The sequence below is a fragment of the Pleurodeles waltl genome, chromosome 3_1 (genome assembly GCF_031143425.1).
Source record: "Pleurodeles waltl isolate 20211129_DDA chromosome 3_1, aPleWal1.hap1.20221129, whole genome shotgun sequence".
Taxonomy (NCBI): domain Eukaryota; kingdom Metazoa; phylum Chordata; class Amphibia; order Caudata; family Salamandridae; genus Pleurodeles; species Pleurodeles waltl.
This window is the reverse complement of record NC_090440.1, coordinates 1,902,311,628-1,902,330,983: the sequence shown is the minus strand read 5'-3', so window position 1 is coordinate 1,902,330,983 and position 19,356 is coordinate 1,902,311,628. Positions and strand designations below refer to the sequence as shown.

Below are 19,356 nucleotides of genomic sequence, written 5' to 3'. Positions count from 1 at the left end.
AGGGCGCACAAGGCAAAATAACAAAATAAAATGATGGACGGAGTGTTGAAACTTTTCAAACACTTACCCCCAGTCATAGATCTGGGTTTAATCCATTGTTATTTTGCTTGCCACGTCACCCCAGTTTGGACCCAGCCATATGCAAATCAGTCTTGACCCTGTTCCTCATGGGAACAGTCCAGCCCGAACTGCCAAGCCAGGTACTCCCTGGACCGGAAACAAGCATCCTAGGACCGGTTTCAGGGTATCACCCTTCATCAGCCAGGCTAGCTTGAATCCAGGGAGGACCTGGCTTGGCAGTTCGGGCTGGACTGCTCCTATTGGGAGCAGGGTCAAGACTGGTTTGCAATTTGCTGGGTCCGAACTGAGGTCAAAAAGGCCCTGGGCAGACAGTGAACAACAACAGTGCAGAAAAAGTGCGGGTGACGCTGGAGGCCATATAGGCCTGTTGTATCAAACTAGAAACTGGGGAGACCTACGTTTGAGACTGCAGGCCGGATTTACATATTGGCCGATGGGTTACTGGATATTCCATCTGGCGAAAACTAAATCCCATTATTTTCAATGCGATTTAGATTTCAGCGGACAGGATATCCGTCACTGTTGTGATGGAGTAACCCTTCCGCCCATATCTAAATCAGGCCCTGAGTTTCTATTCTACATTTTAATCAAGTTTAGCCTGAGAAAATTGTGCATAGGCTGTCAAGTGAATGCATGTCTATTATGATCGCTTTCAAAACAGAGAAAGCCCGGGCACTAGGGTTGACATATAAAAACGCAGAGAAAGAAAGCAGTAATTGGGTCGGGGAGAGGGTGAATCTGGCTGACAAGTTTTATCAGCGTCCAGTAAATCTAGATGGCTTTACAGGGTTAAATGCTTTAATAAATCAATATAAGCTCAAAGTGTATATTTTTCAGAGAAAGAATTAGACTGTGTGCACCCTGTTCGAGATATTTAAGATGCTTATAATCTTCTAAACAACCTCTAGCCTCACACTAAGGCTAAAATATCTTCTTAAGATACAAAGACACACAGAAATGTTTAAACTAAATAAATACAGTGTTCACTTTATTTGTAAACAAGACACAGATACCAAATAACTCACGGATGGCTTTGTTTTTTAGGTTCTCTCTTAAAAGGCCTAAAACACGCTAATGTGGTGCTCCTGCACGATATCATCCAAACCTGCGAGTCCCTGACCTTCGTCTTTGAGTATGTGGTGAGTGGTGTGACGATGACTAATCTCCTTTTAATCCCCGGGATGGGATCTGAAGCCCACACAGAGGATGCTCGTGGAGTAAGATGACTTGTCCACTTCTTGGCCAAAGACATGCCTCTTCTTACAACTAACTCTTCTTCGTTTCTACTTGTCTCTTCAGCTACACATGGCATCTAGGGAAGTCCTGATTTCCTTGTAGGCTCTGTATTTAAGCCCTGCTAAAATACATATGTTACCCCAATTTCAAATGCTTTTGACTTCTTGTCTGAAAAGCTTGTGTTCACACATTGGAAGACTTGCCAGAACTCCACCTGCGATGCATCCATATGTAAGACATGTCAAGTAGTCTTTCATTCACAACACAAAGATCTGAGTAAGTCACGCGTGTGTATTTTTTCAGCATGCTCTTCATACATTACACTCAAGTGCACCATGAATCAGAAAGTGATAAGGGTGCTAAAAGAAGTGACAGTGTTTTTACTGTCGAAAAGAGTTCGCATTGCTTAGACACACCAGGTTTTCAATGAATGTAATCTTTGTGTAGGTTGGTGTATCCAGGCTGGGTTCTGAGATCTCAGCAGCACTCTGGGGTGTTGTGGTTGCAAACAGTTTGTGGACAAAATATTGCATTGTGTACTGCAAGTGTGAGTGCCCAAATCAACAGTGCTGAGGACTTCTCACAGGCTTACCAAAAGACAGAGAACAAGGAAGCCTAATAGGAGATCAGTCACCCAAAATCAAAACATCAAGGATGTAGTGAGCCAGTGGTCTGGGCTTTATTTGCTTCTGTTAGCAATTAACATTTAAACATGATTTAGGAGCGCATGGGAAAGCAATGTCACAAGGCCCGAAGCACCATTGGCTGGTAGTACAAAACTAGGGTTAAACTGAGGGTGGTCATGTGGTCTTGTTTTCTGTGTTGGGCATAGAGGCTTTCTCTGCAGTTCTGTTTACTTTGTGTTTCCATCCCCAGCAAACAGACCTGGCACAATACATGTCCCAGCACCCGGGAGGTCTTCATCCTCACAATGTCAGGGTGAGTACTAAGCATCCAATACTGTTCTGGTTACTTTTTACTCACTGCCATGAGTGATAATATCTTAAAAATATAAATTAGTGGTTGGACCTAGCTCACACATGCCACTCTGCTTATAGCAGATGCCATGTGCAGCTGAGTAGAATACCTGGTTCTTGCACCCAATGGCCAAGGGAATGGCCTAGGAATGACAACGTAGCTCTGAATCCTGAGCCCTGTGCCAATAAGGCTTCCATGCCTTAAACTTATATGGAGCACAGTCTATAATGTGGATACTTCATGGCTGCAGAACGGAGCTAAATAGTGTTTCAGGAGAACCCTGTAGTGGTCAAGCAGGATTGGGTATTTAACATGATCTACGTTTATGTCCCGGTGATGAAAGTAAATGTTCAGATAAGATATCATAACATCAGAGATAAATGTAATGCAATTCTTATCGGAGTGACTTGTAAATGTCTCCTTATCATTTTTACAGTTGCCACCAAGCTAGATGTAGGTTCATAGTAAGCAGAGCCTCTTTATTGAAATACGTTTTATTCAATTGACAAGCGAATGATCTGACACGCTAATTTTAGTTGACTTGCTGCCTATTCTCTCCTGGCACCTGTGACAGGAATACGTCACTCCATCAAGCGTCCTGTCTGTAGAGTGGGCTACATAGCGCCTCACTACACATTGTTAGGGTGTCATCTCATGTTTCTTGCCGTAGTCAATCGGTAATACAGCGCAAAGATACGTTGTTTGTATTTTGTCTGCAATTTGTATTTTGTCTACATACACAAATTACGATCCTCAGTTTTCGCTGCCATGAAACAGCAGTGACTGCTACAAAAAGAAGTAGCGCAAACAAGCAAAGCGTTTTCGTCTGTAGTAGTGGACTTTGGCACCGGGACGGGCTCTAAAAGTGTACGGCTAGTTCATGGAAGGACAATCTAAGTCGTGGGAGACCTTTAACCTTGACAGCAGGAAGCTTGTCTCTGAACAAATAAAAAGGCTGACTCAGAACAGTTTCCGCTCTATTGGGCTTTACATCTTTCAGGCACTGATCGGAATTTGCTGCCACTTTGGTAATCCTGGATTGAGAGCTGCTGACTGTGGAACTGGGGAACTAGGTTGAAGTCTCAGCTCAACATCCGGTGATTTCTGGGCAAATCACTTGATCTCACCTTGCCAATAACAAAAAAAACACAGAATGTATGTAATTTAACTGGTGCTCGCGTAACGCGCATCAATACATTCGGGTTGAGGTCAGGCTATATAAACAGCAAAAAACAAACTAAACAAAACCCAGCCTGAAATTTGCAAGAGCCGAGCCATTTAGGTTTGCACTCTAAAAATACCTGTGTATACTTATATCAATGAAAACAAAACAAATGTTGAAGCTTAGTTAGAGTTAGGGAAACTTATCTTCCCTATCAAACCAGGTTTAAACTACACAAACTTTAAAAATTCTAGTTACAGTTATAATTTTAATTTACAATTTATCCACCACCTTCAAATTATAAGTAGTAGACCTAGTTACACACTTTTTTCAGGTCTCTATCCAGACAATGTTACCTATATCTTGCTACTCTACCATGCATAGTCTTCTCACAAATAATGATACTTCGTTGTACAACAATACACTGTATGAGACTCTGTCCACTATTCTACCACACAACAGTGTTGTACAATAGAGGGTACAAGCATAGAGTTGAGTTCAAAGTTGGACTGTGGAGTCTACGGGGATAGAGTGGAATAGAGTCAAGTAGAGTAGCATAGAGTGTAGTTGAGTTTTGTAGAGTGGAGTTATACAGAGTGGAGGATAGTATATAGGAGTGACGTAGAGTGGAGCAACGTACAGTGGAGTGGCATAAAATGGAATAGCATAGAGTGGAATGTCGTGGAGTGGAGTGGCATACAGTGGAGTAGGCATAGAGTGTAATAGCTATATTTTAGTAGTGTATTGTGGAGTGGCATAAAGGGTATTAGTGTATATTTTAGTGTTGTACAGTTGAGTGGCGTACGGTAAAGTGGTATAAACTGGAGTGACGTATTGTGGGGTGGGTAGAGTGTAATAGCGTACTGTGGAGTGAGGTAGAGTGGAGTACCATACAGTAGAGGGGCAAAGATTGAAGGTGCATGCAGTATAATAGCATAGAGTGGAGTGGTGTACAGCGGTATAGTGTAGAGTAGGTTACAGTGGACTTGCATAGAGTAGAATGGCATAGAGTGGAATATTATAGAGTAGAATAGCATAGAGTGGAGTGGCATAGAGTGGAGTGGCATAGAGTGGAGTGGCATACACTGAAATGGAGAGAATTTAATGACATACAGTGGTGTGGCGTACTGTGGAGTGCATCCAATAGAATAGTGTAAAATGGAGTGGTGTGGAGTGGCATACAGTTGAATCGCGCAAAGTGGAGTCGCATACAGTGGAATGGCGTACACTGAAGAGGGATAGAATGGAGTTGCATACAGTGTAATAGCGTAGAGTGGACTGGTGTAGAGTGGACCTGAGTCCATTGTAATAGCGTAGAGTGGCGTTGATTGGAGAAGCATACAGTGGAGTGACATACAGTGGAATAACGTGCAGTGGGGTGTTGAAGATTCAAGGGGTATACAGTGGAATAGAGTAGAGTAGGGTGGCGTACAGTCGAATATCGTAGTGTGGTATAGCGTATAGTGAAGTAGCGTTCAGTGGAGTGGCTTACAGTGAAGTGACAGACTGGAGTGGCATAGAGTGGAGGTGCATGTAGTGTAAGAACATAGAGTGTAGTGGCACACATTGTAATAGCTTAGAGTGGTGTGGCGTAGAGTGGATTCTCGTAAAGTGGAGAGGCCTAGAGTGGAGTGGCATAGAGTAGAATAGTATTGGAGTGGCATACAGTGGTGTGGAGTACGAATGTATGTGAAATCTAACAGCAATGCAGATTATGGTGTGCAGAGTAACACAAAAGAGTGAATTGCACTGTCTTGCATATCTCCAGATTTACCAATCAATGCAGGGCCACGATTGGTGGCCTTGCATTGATTTGTAAATCTGACATAAGTACTGTGTTACCCATGCCCCACCAATAGTGACACAAGGGCACTGTAAACTAATAGTACAGCTAGGACATAGTTATATTTTGGGCCATGGAATACAGTGATAACTTTGCAGAATACCTTGGCACAGTAAATCATTAAGTAATTGCTGTTTTTAGAGAATGAAAAAGTATCCATATTGTTTGTACTACAGTCTGGCTGTGTTCAGTGTTAGGGCCTTAAATATAGATAGGTAGTAGGTCCCTACCTATTACCATTTTATTAAAGTGGTGATGGATAGGGAAATGCATTTATATTTTTTATTATATTTTTTAAAGGGTTTATGGATATGTACCACTGTAATTTCACAAAATGTTGTGGACGATCATTAAAGTACTGCAGTGACAGATATCACTAAGTTTAAATGCCTTATAACATCAAAGTATTTACCCATAATTACCTGCAGTACCCAAAAAGCATAATCTCTGCACCATAAAGTAAAAACCCTGCCAAATCAGATTTAATGTTAATTATTTTTATTGATTGTATTTGTTATGTATGTGGTTACTGGTTTACATAATCATGTGGCCATAATTGTGTCATTTAGTTGTTCATGTAGTAATTCTGAAACTTTACACGTGCAGCCTAGTTTATTTTTTTGGCTTCCTTGCTACCTGAAGCAGGATTGCGTTACAGATGAAGCCCAGAGTGAATGCAAGCCAATCATTGCTGTTATAAAAATGAAGTTACATTATTTTTTCCTAATGACCAAATATCATGTCCTCCCTGTAGTAGTTTGTGTAGCTCACTGCATGGACGTCAATTCACTGAAATGCCAGGGGTTGCGGAACCATTTCATCTTTACTTTCACTCACACACACGCTTACCCATACACACACTTTCACTTATATGTACACTCTCTTTTACATAGGCACACTCTCACCCGCAAGCCTGCACACAACGTACATTTAAAAGTATTTTTTTACTAACCTTAGCTACCAAGAAGGGTCATAGTCTAGCTAACTGTTCTCCATTTATTATTTCAATAATAGTGAATGATACATTATTCTCTATTAGTGCAATTAAAAACTGATTGAGAACAAGGAAGTGAAGCCCCAAGCAGCGTTCATAAGGATGAGCTGCCCCTGTTTTCCTGGCACTGATTTTGACACCTCTTAAGCCAGGGGTCACAGAGGCAGTGCCAGGGGTCTGAAGGGACGAGCTGGGGGGGTCACAGTTGCGACCCCTGGCGACCCCTAAATAACATCCATGGCTCACTGCTAGGTCAAGTTTCCATTTTGCTGCACAGGGATGCATAAGAAAGACATATTTAGTTTGGCTTGCTAGACACAGTTTTATTTTGTTAGCCAGAAAGCATGCAAAGAAAATGGATGTAGATTAGGATGTATTCTAGTTGTTATGCTTTTTTTTTTATACGTTTCCATTAGCATGTGACCATAAATGGGTCTTTCAGTTGTTCGTGTAGTAAATCTGAAATTTCACATATGCAGTATAGTTTATTTTTGGGGCTTCCTTGCTATTTTTAGTAGCATTGTGCTACAAAATATCACTAAGTTGTTGTCAGTTATAACTACATAACTTTTTCATAACATCACTTGCAATAGCAAAAAGAATCATCTACATAGTCTAATGTATATGGCTTTGAAATGTCATTACAATCCGTTCAGGCGTTTTGCCACTACGTGAAATACAAAAGTCTTTGTAAAATGCATTGGAGTGCAAGTATGTTTTGGGATCCCCTTTTTTCTATGCACCCCTTAACCAAATGCCACCAAACTTTCAATCCTTCACCAATGTAACATGTGCAGTAGGTCTCAAAGTTTTGTGAAGATTCCTCAAAGGGGTGCAAAGTTATTAAGAAACAAAAATCCAAAGAATCTCTCTCTCTGGTAGCCCTAAGTATAACTACGTAGTGGCTACCACCACTCTGTAATGCATATGTATCTCTGCCTGCTGGCTCAATGGCTGATACATCCTAGAGTGCCTGAGGTCATTCATCATGCAATTGGTAGGCATGCCTGTTAATACACAACTGTTTGATTTGTCTATAAGAGGGCGTGTTTGAGAGGTAATGATAATAATAACTTCTATATTTAACTGGAGCTTCAGGGTACATTTCTGTCATTTTTAAGTGATGTAAAAACAGCTATTACCAAGGCCCGACTTAAGGTACTCAGCATGTAAACCTAGGACGGATTGAAAGCTGAGTTGGCATTGCTGGATTCAAACTCCTTACAAGCAAATGAAAGTGTATGTTAAAAGCGAACATTCATTCACGGTACTACCTTGCCAGTTGGATCTTTCTTGTTACGCCAGGAAGTCATGGGCATTTTATTGGTCTTACTGCTCTTTCAAGTAAAATGTAAGGACGTGCATGGAGACACGAGGATTCACATTATTTACCCCACTGGAAAGGAGCTTGTGCTTTAGTTTTATTAAAGTGTTTGGCGGATGGACATTATTAAAGGTACCAACTGCCAGGTATTGCCACCCTCTGTGGCACCACATGATGTACCACTTCTAAAGCGTACAGGGAGTCACTCCTCACCAGAGGGGAGGACCCACTCCATCAGTTATTCACAAGGAGTGCTGCACCACAATAAAAGGATCACAGGAGTAAAAGGATTAGCACTTTCCCAAAAATCTGAACTATATGTGATTACCATTGCCTCTTTCGTTGACATTGGATAGTTGACTTTTGAAGAAATCTCTTTAACACATCTGCGCACCATTCTGGACACAAAGAGCCTCATTTTGAGGTTCACATAGCGGAAGTACTGCCGTAAATGGGTGGTGCTCTGCTGTCACTCCACCAAATGGTGATACCCCACTTTACGTATATCTAGAGGAAGTGTGTTGCTTCCTGGCTCTGCTAGTGTAATCCTCGGTCTTTGTGGCCTGCCCGCCAAGAGGCCGCTAGATCAAAGTTACTGCCATCCTACCTGAATGAAGTCAGGGTGACCATGACTGATATTCCATCATGTGAGGCATGATAGACATGGACAGGAAAATTACAGAATGGCCCCAATGCATAGGGAGAAAACTCCTTATGCGTTGGAGCCATCTATGTTTTGTTCAGAGAAAGCAAACTCTTTCTTTGGGAGTTTGTTTTCTCTGAACAAAAACGTTTGCAAGCTGGCACTTTAAACATGCCTCTAGCTTGTCCTTTTTTAAATGAGAGACTTCACAGCATACAGTTCCCTGCCAAGAAAGCAAGAATCTCTAAATATGGCGAATGGTAGACTAGGGTCTAAGTAAAATCAGAGAGCCTGCAAAATACTTTCTTCATGATAAATGAATATTTGGCTTTGATCAACAGCAGAATGAATCAAAGTTTTAGGTTTGAGGCCTAGAAGCTGTAGAGACTACTGTTGCAGCAGTCTTTGACATAAGACTAAGCTTGATTCAAACCATGGATGCAATGGACTGCTCCACCACATCGGCTTCAGACAAACTACCAACGGTCTCCACTGATGTGGCACAGCTCTTTTCATTTAAAGCAGCTTCAGCTGGCATGGCAGGAGCCACTGCAGGGGAAAACGAACTGTGTGGTGGCTTCCAGACCCCCTGACTCACTATTCAGCCACTCCTCCAAGTACCAGTACCTTTTGGAACTCCTTGTTTCATGTCCCCTATAATCTGCCATCTTTCCTTCACCATTGCTAGTCCTACAGAGATCCTGGAAATGTACCCCCTTTCCAGGACATTCATTCAAAATGTCTTAGGCACACGGAGTTTGTATCAGCATGTCAGAAACATATGCTCCATTACTTTTGCAAGGGTACGAGAACACAGAATGGACACCAGTTGAAATGGAATCAGAGAGGCTGTCCTAAAATGGGCAGCCGTCCAACGTCCTTTCAGTCACTTCACATCTGCTATATAGAAGATTCAATGGCAGAGCCTGGAGTGGCATCACCACTGCGAACTGTGCATCTCCCCGTCCTGTATAACGTGGGAGGAAGCGGAGGGTGGGGAGAACATCAGTAGGGGAAAACACTGGAAGTCCCTTTAGTGTACTCCTCTACATGAAGTTTCACATTAACTGTAAGTGTAACACTAATGCTAATCAAAACCTTAAACCAATCCAAACACCGGTCACAAATGCCAAAACTAGCTCTAAACATAGCTGTGAGGCTAAACGTCATCCTACCACAAATCCTAACAAAAACACTAATGCTACCCACAAATTTAACACCAAAAACAACACCTATCCCTAACCTGTCTGCTTAGTTACTTGCTTATTTTGAGTTTCTCATCAGTGAGGACAACGATATTTCAACTTGAGAGCCCATTACAGTAAAATGGACAAAGAGATGCGGAGAAAGATGCATCCGTAGCCGAAGATATACATACGTAAACTACAGAGGTACAGAAGTGCAATAGAACATATTGAAAGGTAGGTGGACAGAAGTATCTACGTACACACGTGCACATATCACAAATAGTAGGTTCAGAAAGATACTTTCATACATATTCAACAAAGCATACTATGTTCCTCAGTCCATATTGTCATGTGAGTGCATCTGTAAGTACGTGGTAAACCTTACAAACTGACACCAAAAAGTAAGCAACTCCGCGGAGGAGGTGCAGCTATGCAATATTCCAAGAATGCTTTTGCACTCATAATGCACCGTGAGTATTTGCAAAGTACATCTAATCTGATGACCGAACAAACCATACAAATGTGGTCATGGTCTCTGCTTCCCTTCGCCAGCTCTTCATGTTTCAGTTGCTGCGAGGCCTGGCATACATCCATCGTCTGCATGTTCTGCACCGGGACTTGAAACCCCAGAACCTGCTCATAAGCTACGTGGGAGAACTAAAACTCGCAGACTTTGGTAAGACACTGTTAGACTCGCAACTTATATCCATGAATGTTTCAAAAGTAGGATCCACCGAGTGCAGAGAGTGAAGTTCTCCTTATGTTATCTTAGGTGCAGTCATGTTTAAAAAAAAAAAAAATACACAGTGTTCACACCCACAACTGCCAACATGTACGCTAGCTAATGATGAAACAAGGAGTAAGCCTTCCAGTCAGATCACTGACAGAATATCAGAACCAAAAGTATTGTGTGGACAGAACATCGTGTCAAAAATCTTGAGGATTAAGTATAGACTTACTATACTTAACTCCACATCTACATACCTTGCAGGTACATATGTATCATCAAGGTACAATATGTGGAGGTATTTATACTAAAACTTTACTTACTTATAGAAACTTACCTTAACAGCAATTTTGTCCTTGATATTCTTGACACAATATTTTGGCCCATGATATTTTTGGTTCCAATATTCTGTTTAAACCCCATTCAGTCACCTGGGAGAGACTCTTGTTGCACCACTTAAAGTTTTAAAACTCTACTAGCCGCAGTAGATGCAATGTGGTAATCTACAACAATACAAGACTGAGGAGCCCATCCTACACCCTGCCAGTGACAACTGAGATTCATCAATCAGTTCCACTGGTGTTTTACCGCAATATCGTCCCACAAAACCAATATTAAAAGAACACTGAGTACCAAAAATGTGTGAAGTTAACTCATCAGCTCTTCTTCAAGGTATGTGAATGCTGAATTGTAAATCTATACTATCCTGTATATACTTACCATCATGATGTTTGTTTCTCAATATTTCGGCAATAATACTTTTGTAAGACCATATTTCATCCATGATATTCTGACATACAACCTTCTCTGTGACTATAAGTACATCAGGCTGGTCATCCTTCATCAAGTGAGATGAAGTTTTTCTTCTCTGTTGTACAGCTCTGCAGCCTCGATATAATCTGTTTTAATAATAATCATAAATAGCTATCATAGTTCCAGAGCTGGTGTCCTCATTGTTTTTTGATTGAAAGTCCTTCTGGGTTATTACTGAGTGAGTTATTCCATTTAAAGGGCCTAGTGCAGAATCCTTCTCTGCATCTTTTCTGAAAATGTTCTGATAATTTCAAACATAGATACTTTGTGCCTTTTTCTTATGAACGTAAATTAGCAATAAACTAGAGGATCTCTCTAAGAACTAATGAAGAGCTTCCCAACTGTAACTGAAAGTGGAGACGTTTTGACTGTGAATATTAGTGGAGACTTTGATGGCTACCTGGTAACACAGACTTCCTGACTCAGCCTGGTATGGAGGTGTCTTAAACTAAAGTGCTAAAGTGGGCTTTTCTCACACAGTGGTCTATGTGCAAAAAAACGTATGGGTACTGTAGAGGGGGAAGTTGTGGGAGTGAAAAGACAATGCTAATGGTTGGCGGGTTCAGCCTGATTGGCTTGGCTAGAAAGAGATCTGAGCCTGAAAAAGGGCTAATTAGAGTTTGGTGGACAGGGTGCTCCATCAAATGTACCCTGCCTGCCAAACTCTCATCTGCCAGACCTTAAGTATTCTTTAAGTATTCTTTTAGTATTCTGTGAACAAAGCCCGGGTTGGCCCTCTCGACTGAATACTTCCTCAAAGAGCCTGACTGAGTAGACGCAATCAATAGAAGCGCATTACACCGTCCAACCTATTTAGGATGGACAATGTAATTCCCTTTTGTCATTGTCCATCACCACCAGGAAAAAGCTGGCAGTGAGTGACAGGAATAAAAAAACAAATTACCCCATATTCTGAGAGAAAACTCCCAAGATGTGGGGGTTAGAAGTTTTTTGTTTGTCAAAAACGAGCTCCTAGGGAGTTTACTTTTGAAAAACAATAAATATTTGAAAATTTGAAGGTCGCCATCATGGCTGATGGTACCAAACATTCCTACATTGACCGGAACCGCCATGACAGTAGTTCCTTTTAATGTAGAGAAATGTCCATGGGGCTGGCGGATATCTCTAAATTTGACAGATAGAGGTCCCTCAGGATGGCAGCCATCCCGATAAATAGAACTTTGACAGCCATACTCTAAATTGGCCCTTAAGTATTCACTGACTGATAGCTATACTGTAAAAACAAAAAATGCCAGACCCAAAATGCATGCTGGCAGCATAAAATCCTGGCAATTTCTGCCCCTTAGAAAGATTTGTGCACAGTGGGAGGTGGTCATAGGGCCTGGGCTGCAGCCAAGCCTTGCGCCCAGTGGGGTCATTTGCCACACATGTTGCATTTGCCCATGCATGGCAGGGGTTGACCACGGGCCTGCTGCCAGGCCATATGCCCAATCTCTGTGTGGCTCACCTATCATAGTAACAGACTCCAGCACACATCACTACTGTGCTACTGCAGAACCTGGGTAGGTCACAATTTTTTGTAATTCTTTTTTTGCATTTTCATTTGCCTCTGGGCGCAGGGTCTAGCTTACAGTTAGGCCAGGAGATAGCCCCATGTCTTCAGACTGCTGTGCATAGTCTTTGACCAGGCCCTTTGCCAATCCCTAAACCAGCCAGCCCAACTGGCATCGAACGAGCTGTGCATTGCCTTCAACAATGCTTAAGAGGCTGTGAGTGTGTGCCATGCACCAGACTTTGTGCAATGAACCAGCTGTGCCAATCCCTATGTCAGCCAGTCCCATACACCACTGAATCAGTCGTGCAAGACTTAGACTGTGCATAACTGGCTCTGAGTGAAGTCCCTGCACCAGCCCCATGCCACTGAAACAAATGTGCATGGCCCTAAGCAGTGCACAGTATTCTCCTAGTGTAAGGCCTGGCCCATGCCCAGCATCTCTGTGACCCAATCATCTGCACCTGGCCTTTTAGCTAAATTACTAGCTACAAGTGAACCAGCTGTGCCTGACCTATGCCATGCTTACTTGCATGGTGATTTTTGATGTCTTCTTTTTTTTTCAATATTTGCAAAAATATAAATAGAGTTTTTCTAACAATTTGCTGATTAGCCACAGATTTGGGGACCCACAGACTCAAATTCTAATCCTGGGAGAAAAATATGGAGCATTTTTCTAATTTTTGGGGTTGTATATATCTATCTATCTATTTAGGGCCCCTCCTTCATCCTCATTGTGATCAGGTATTGCCCTCCCTATCCACGTAAACTCCATGTATCATTACATTTCAAAATACAGGCTTTAGTGTGTGGCATCCTATAATGGGATTTGCAACAACAAATTTCAGTCGTTGATAGCCAATCAATTTGCCTGGATCTTCAAAACTTTAATGGATCGACGGATCCCGCATCGGATGAAAGTGTTCCTTCTTCCAGTGAGGTTTGTTTATTTTTCAAATTTGTTCTCCTCAGAAGATTTGAAGACATGGATCTGCCAGTAATCCAAGAATAAACTGTCAATAGATGCACAGTTCCATCTATGATTAACCCTAGAAGCCAGCCCATCACCTTTTTGTAACACAAATATCTCAAAACCTACTGAAAGGATTCATACCACAGCAAAGAAGATATTAATCTGAGAAAAGTTCTAGCTTCATGCCAAGTTTGTTTAATTCTGTCCTGCGTGTTTTTGCTATAGAGAAGAGCAAAACATTCTATGACCGTTGACCTTGCCACTTTCTTTTGACCCATCACCCCTTAACTTTCAACCTTGGATGGAGCTGCACAAAACTTTGCATATTGAAATAAAGCCACCTAATCTATTTAAGTAGAAGTATCCATGCAGATAGCACCGACTCTGAAATGTGGTTTATCCAAACCCATAATTCTTTTCAACCACGTTAGAAATCAGTGGTAAGGATCTTAATTATTCACAATGATTAAATATATCATTCATGTTAAAGTCAATTCTAATGTTATTCATAATTTGCATTGCAAATAGGGCGTACCTTAAAATGATTGTGCATTTACCTGCTAAAACAGTCAAAAAGACCAGCCGTCAAAATAGTGCCTTCATCCTCTAATAATTTCCCCCAAAATCATTCATACCCTTGTTTAGCAGGGAACCCTTCCTTTTTAGTTTGCAGTTGTATACTCTACTTGCTTCTTGCTGTTTCATTCTTTTCTCCCAGTCATTCCCCGGGAATGCAGCTGAATTTGTAAGTAGTCCAAACACTTAACATGATTTACATCATTGCCTATTTTAAAAACTATCCCTTATTTCCGGGTAGGAATACCCGACCAGGAGTTATCAATATCTTATCTCCCTATGGTATTACGGGGATTGCGAGCTATCCCCTAAAGGTGTATATGGTTGGAGGAATATGGTGAGGAAATTGGGATTGGCAGCTTCATTTCCGCATGTTTTCCCTGAATTACGGGCCATTTTATGGCAACCTGTACACCACCTTCTGGCTAGAATTACCCAAAAACTTCTTATTTCTGTTTTGGGAATGCAAATTGTGGTCAACTCATAATGAAGGCATAAATTGTCTTAAAATCCTCTACAAAAGTACTTTCTTCTCATTTTGTTATTATTTATCTAATTACAATGAAATGGGCTAGATTTTATCAAAAACTTTTTTGTGAACTGAGTTATGTGCTACAAAAAGTAAATCGGTTGATTATAAATTTCATCTAATCGTTTAGTGTATTCATTCACATGAATTAGTATAGCACAGACCAAGAATCAAGGGCGTTGGAATGCTGTTAAAAAATATTTTCAGTATGTAGAAAAACATAAAATGTTACAATAATAGCATAAAAAATGTAGTATCAGTGAAATCGAAAAATATGGTGAAAAACTTGCTTGAGCAGAAAATCACAAAGTATATGTATAAAATGATAATTACAATAATTTATATGCAACAATTAAATTATAGCGAGTCAGGATTGCTTGACATGTAAAGATATGTTACAGGCTCTTCCATGAACGGGAAAGCTAATGTATAACTATAGAAGATATAAACACAGTTAATCACACAATACATGGAATAGGTCAGTCAGTATCAGTCAAAATGAAGTAACCTCCGAGTACTTACAGGCTATATTAGGTTATACAGGCACCACTATTGCAGAAATGCAAAGCTAGTGTCAGGTTCACGGGCCAAAAAAGCATAACTTAATGATACTATCTTTCAGTCCATTTTTTTTAAATTCATATATGAATGTGTTGAGAGTCGGTGTTTTTTTCAGATTGAGATTGAACAAGATTTCCGTAGTTTTGGACCAATATTTCCACGCACCTACACATAAATGCAAAAGATCATTTATTCATAAATAATCCTTGAAGAATGTTTTTTGTTTAGTGCTACTGAACTCCCAGATGAATACTGGTTTGCACTTTCCTTTGTTACAATTTCTGGGCTTTCCGTGGCACAAAAACAAAGAATGAGAACATGTCAGTGACGGTCACATAAGGCCGACTTCTTTGCTATGCCAAATTTGCTCTTTTGTTGTTGCTGTTCATGGTGTCTTATTCTTTGGCAGGTCTTGCACGTGCCAAGTCTGTCCCTAGCCAGACCTACTCCACCGAGGTGGTGACGCTCTGGTACCGACCTCCTGATGTACTGCTCGGAGCCACTGACTACTCCTCAGAGCTGGATATCTGGTACGATCAGGCTCCCCTTGAAGAGGCATCTGATGAGACAAGGCATGAAATGTCCTCAAAAGACTACAATCACATTGAGAGCCTTCATGGCATTGCTTCATTACTGCTTTACTTTTTATGGATCAAATCTGTTTATTGATTTTCCAAATATAGAACATCGCATATGCACTACATCACTTACTCCATGCGAAACAATAGAAAAGAAGAAGGTTAAATACACAATACAACTATGTTTCTCCACAGCTGGCTGACAGTACAAGAATCACACAATCTCAGGCTCTTTTACAATATAATTCTGGTCCTATATATACATCTCCTTGAAGGTACACTCCCCTGCACTCAATTCAAATTCAGAACCCTCAAATAAGTTGGACATGTCAGCTCTGAAAACTCCCCGGGTAGAATACGTAAGAATGGTTGCCAAAGTTCTTTAAAGTCCCCTCTCCGCTGCTGAGAAGTCAGGGTGAGCTTTTCCATAGCGAGGATAAAACAGAGCTTGTGCAGCCACGAGACTGTTATCGGGATCCGTTCGGTCCCCCACACGGATAGCAACAGCTGTATTGCAGCATTTAAGGCTAAAGCCATCTGCCGTCCCTTCAATGATCTCAGGGGAAAAGTGAGAGGATTGGGAATCTGAGGGCCTTATTTATACTTTTTGGTGCAAAACTGCACTAAGGCAGTTTTGCCCCAAAAAGTTTTGCACCGGCTTGCACCATTTTTTAGCACCAGCTGGGCACCATATTTATGGAATGGTGCAAGCCGGTGCAAAGGGTAGGCTAGCTTAAAAGAAAAATGACGTTAGGCAGTTTTGAGTCAAAATAAATTATTCTGAGCAGATTAGCATCATTTTTTGACGCTAAGGGGCATATTTATACTCTGTTTGCACTGAATTAGGGTATTTTTTTTTTTACTCTAATTCAGTGCAAAACTAACTCCATATTTATACTTTGGTGCTAGACCCGTCTAGCACCAAATTTATGGAGTTAAAGTCATTTTTTGGAAGTGGAAACCTACCTTGCCTTAATGAGATGCAAGGTAAGGCGTTCCTGTGCAAAAAAATGACTCTATGGCCCTAACACCATATTTATACTCCCATGTAAAAATGGTGCAAGGGAGGGAGGAGGGGTCAAAAAATGGGGCAAAGCTTGCTTTGCCACATTTTTTAAGACCAGGGTCAGGGCAGGCGTTAGGGGACCTGTGGCCCTATTTCCATGGTGGAACACTATGGAATAAGCCCAGAGGTGCCCTCCCTAGGCCCTAGGGGCACCCCCACCCACACTAGAGGGACTGCGAGGATGGGGGACCCCATCCCAGGTAAGTACAGGTAAGTGCATTTTATTTTTGAAAGTGCCATAGGGGGCCCTGAAATGGGCCCCCATACATGGCACAGGGTGCAATGGCCATGCCCAGGGGACCCCTGTCCTCTGTGCTGGCCACTGGGGTGGTGGGCATGACTCCTGCCTTTTCTAAGGCAGGAGTCATGTGGCATGGTAGGTTTAGCACCATAAAATGACGCTAATCTGGTTAGAGTCATTTTTTTTTACTCTAACCTGCCTAAAGCCAACTCTAGCCTACCCTTTGCACCAGCTTGCACCATTCCATAAATATGGTGCCCGGCTGGTGCACAGAAATGGTGCAAGCCGGTGCTAAACTTTTTGGTGCAAAACTGAGTTATTGCAGTTTTGCAGCAAAAAGTATAAATAAGGGCCAATATTTTGTAAGTTTGCGCCACTTTTGCGTCATAAAATGACGTTAATGCGGTGCAAAAAAAGTTTAAATCAGGGCCTTGGTGCTAGATGGGTCTAGCACCAAAGTATAAATATGGAGTGAGTTTTGCACCGAATTAGAGTAAAAAAAAATGACACTAATTCGGTGCAAACAGAGAATAAATATGCTGCAGAGTATAAATATGTCCCTAAATATGGCGTTAAGGCCAGAGAGTCATTTTTTGCACGGGAACGCCTACCTTGCATCTCATTAAGGCAAAGTAGATCTCCACTTTCAAAAAATGACTTTAACTCCATAAATTTGGTGCTAGAGGGGTCTAGCACCAAAGTATAAATTTGGAGTTAGTTTTGCACCGAATTAGAGTAAAAAAAAATGACACTAATTTGGTGCAAACAGAGTATAAATATGCCCCTGAGTGTCAAAAGCAATGTCCACAGTGTCTATTATGTCCTTCCAGTACCGGTGTAGTTTGGGACAATGCCATAGTAAATGCACAAGCGAACCCCCTCCCCCACACCCCCTTCAGCAAAGACTAGTTGGGGTGTAATACCAGGAGGAGGCTACTTTATAGGCTGTCTGTGTACCTGCTGAATTGTAAGCTGTGTGGTGCGCCCTATAAAAAACACTTTCCCACTCATCTTCCGATAGCTCCCTCTCTAGTTCCTTCTCCCATCTCAATTGACCCTTAGTCTTGGGTGAACGGGCCTCCCCCCGCAAGAGGACATAGAGCTCAGAAACCACGCGCTTATCGACATTTTTCATGAGAATCCATTTTTCAAACGGTGTTAACGGCCTGTCTCTTAATATCCTATTGGCTGGAAGCAGGGCCCAGTGTCGTATTTGATAGTACATCATCCTGTCAGACTCGGTTAGGCCATATAGCTCCCTCAGCTGGTCAAAGGGGATAATCCCCTGCTCGTCGAATAAATATCCCACCCTTTTACAGCCCCCCTCATACCATCGACGCAATGCTTCAGACTGTAGGCCTGGACCAAAATCAGGGTTCGTACCCAGGGGAGTCATTGGGGATGGGAAGGTCGTCAAACCCACCCGATCCCACACTCTCATCGAAACCTCAGTGACCGGGGATATATACAACCTCTGCGCCCTGTGACGGCGCCTGAGCCAGGGTTCCTTCCATATGTGAGAGCCAGCCGCTGCCTGGTCCATTAAACACCAATGCTTCTCAGAAGACGGTCGGCTCCATTCCAAGAGGAAACGCAACTGTGCTGCTTGGAAGTATCGAAGGAGGCAGGGGACCGCCAGCCCCCCCTCCCTCTTGGGGCGATTCAGCACCTGCTGCGATAACCGCGCCGCCTTCCCTTCCCATATAAATCTTAGAACCGCCGTTTGGAGGGTCGCTATCGTTCGTGGCGGGGGCTCCAACGGGAGCGCCTGAAGGAGATAAAGTATACGTGGTAGGATGGTCATCTTCACTGCCGCAACCCTGCCCAGCCAGGACAATTTGAGTCTCCCCCATGTCTCTAAGTCGCGCTGCACCTCCCGGGTTAGTTTCGCATAGTTCAACGTCGCCGCGCGGGCGACTGTGGAGCCCAGCTTGATCCCCAAGTATGGAAGCCCAGAGGAGGACCATATAAAGTGGAATTGGGCCTTCAAGTCCCTTTCATGCTCTGCACTGATAAATGTGCCCATAGCCTGCGATTTAAGCATGTTCATTCGGAACCCTGAGACCTGTCCAAATTCCTCTAAAACACCCATTAGCGCCGGTAGTGAGGTCATAGGCTCTGCCAGAGTAAGGATGACGTCGTCCGCGTCTAGCGATATGAGATGTTCATCCCCCCCAAACTTCACGCCCTTGATCTGAGGGTTGCCCCGCAGCATCTGCGCCATAGGCTCCATGTAGAGCGCGAACAGGAGGGGCAAAAGCGGACACCCCTGCCTGGTCCCTCTTTGGACAGCGAATGGTAAAGAAAGTGTCCCATTAACTCGAACCGCCG

General features: G+C 42.4%; 1 protein-coding gene across 4 annotated transcripts in view; it reads left to right on the top strand.

Moving 5' to 3' along the window:
• The window catches only part of CDK15 (cyclin dependent kinase 15), a 426,090-nt gene that overhangs the window by 167,611 nt on the left and 239,123 nt on the right, over positions 1–19,356 (top strand). For all 4 annotated transcript variants that reach the window (XM_069226054.1, XM_069226053.1, XM_069226052.1 and 1 more), the window contains 4 exons: positions 1,126–1,220; positions 2,194–2,256; positions 10,001–10,124; positions 15,550–15,670. In XM_069226054.1, the coding sequence (XP_069082155.1) occupies positions 1,126–1,220; positions 2,194–2,256; positions 10,001–10,124; positions 15,550–15,670 (403 nt within the window). The remainder of the gene's footprint in view (positions 1–1,125; positions 1,221–2,193; positions 2,257–10,000; positions 10,125–15,549; positions 15,671–19,356) is intronic.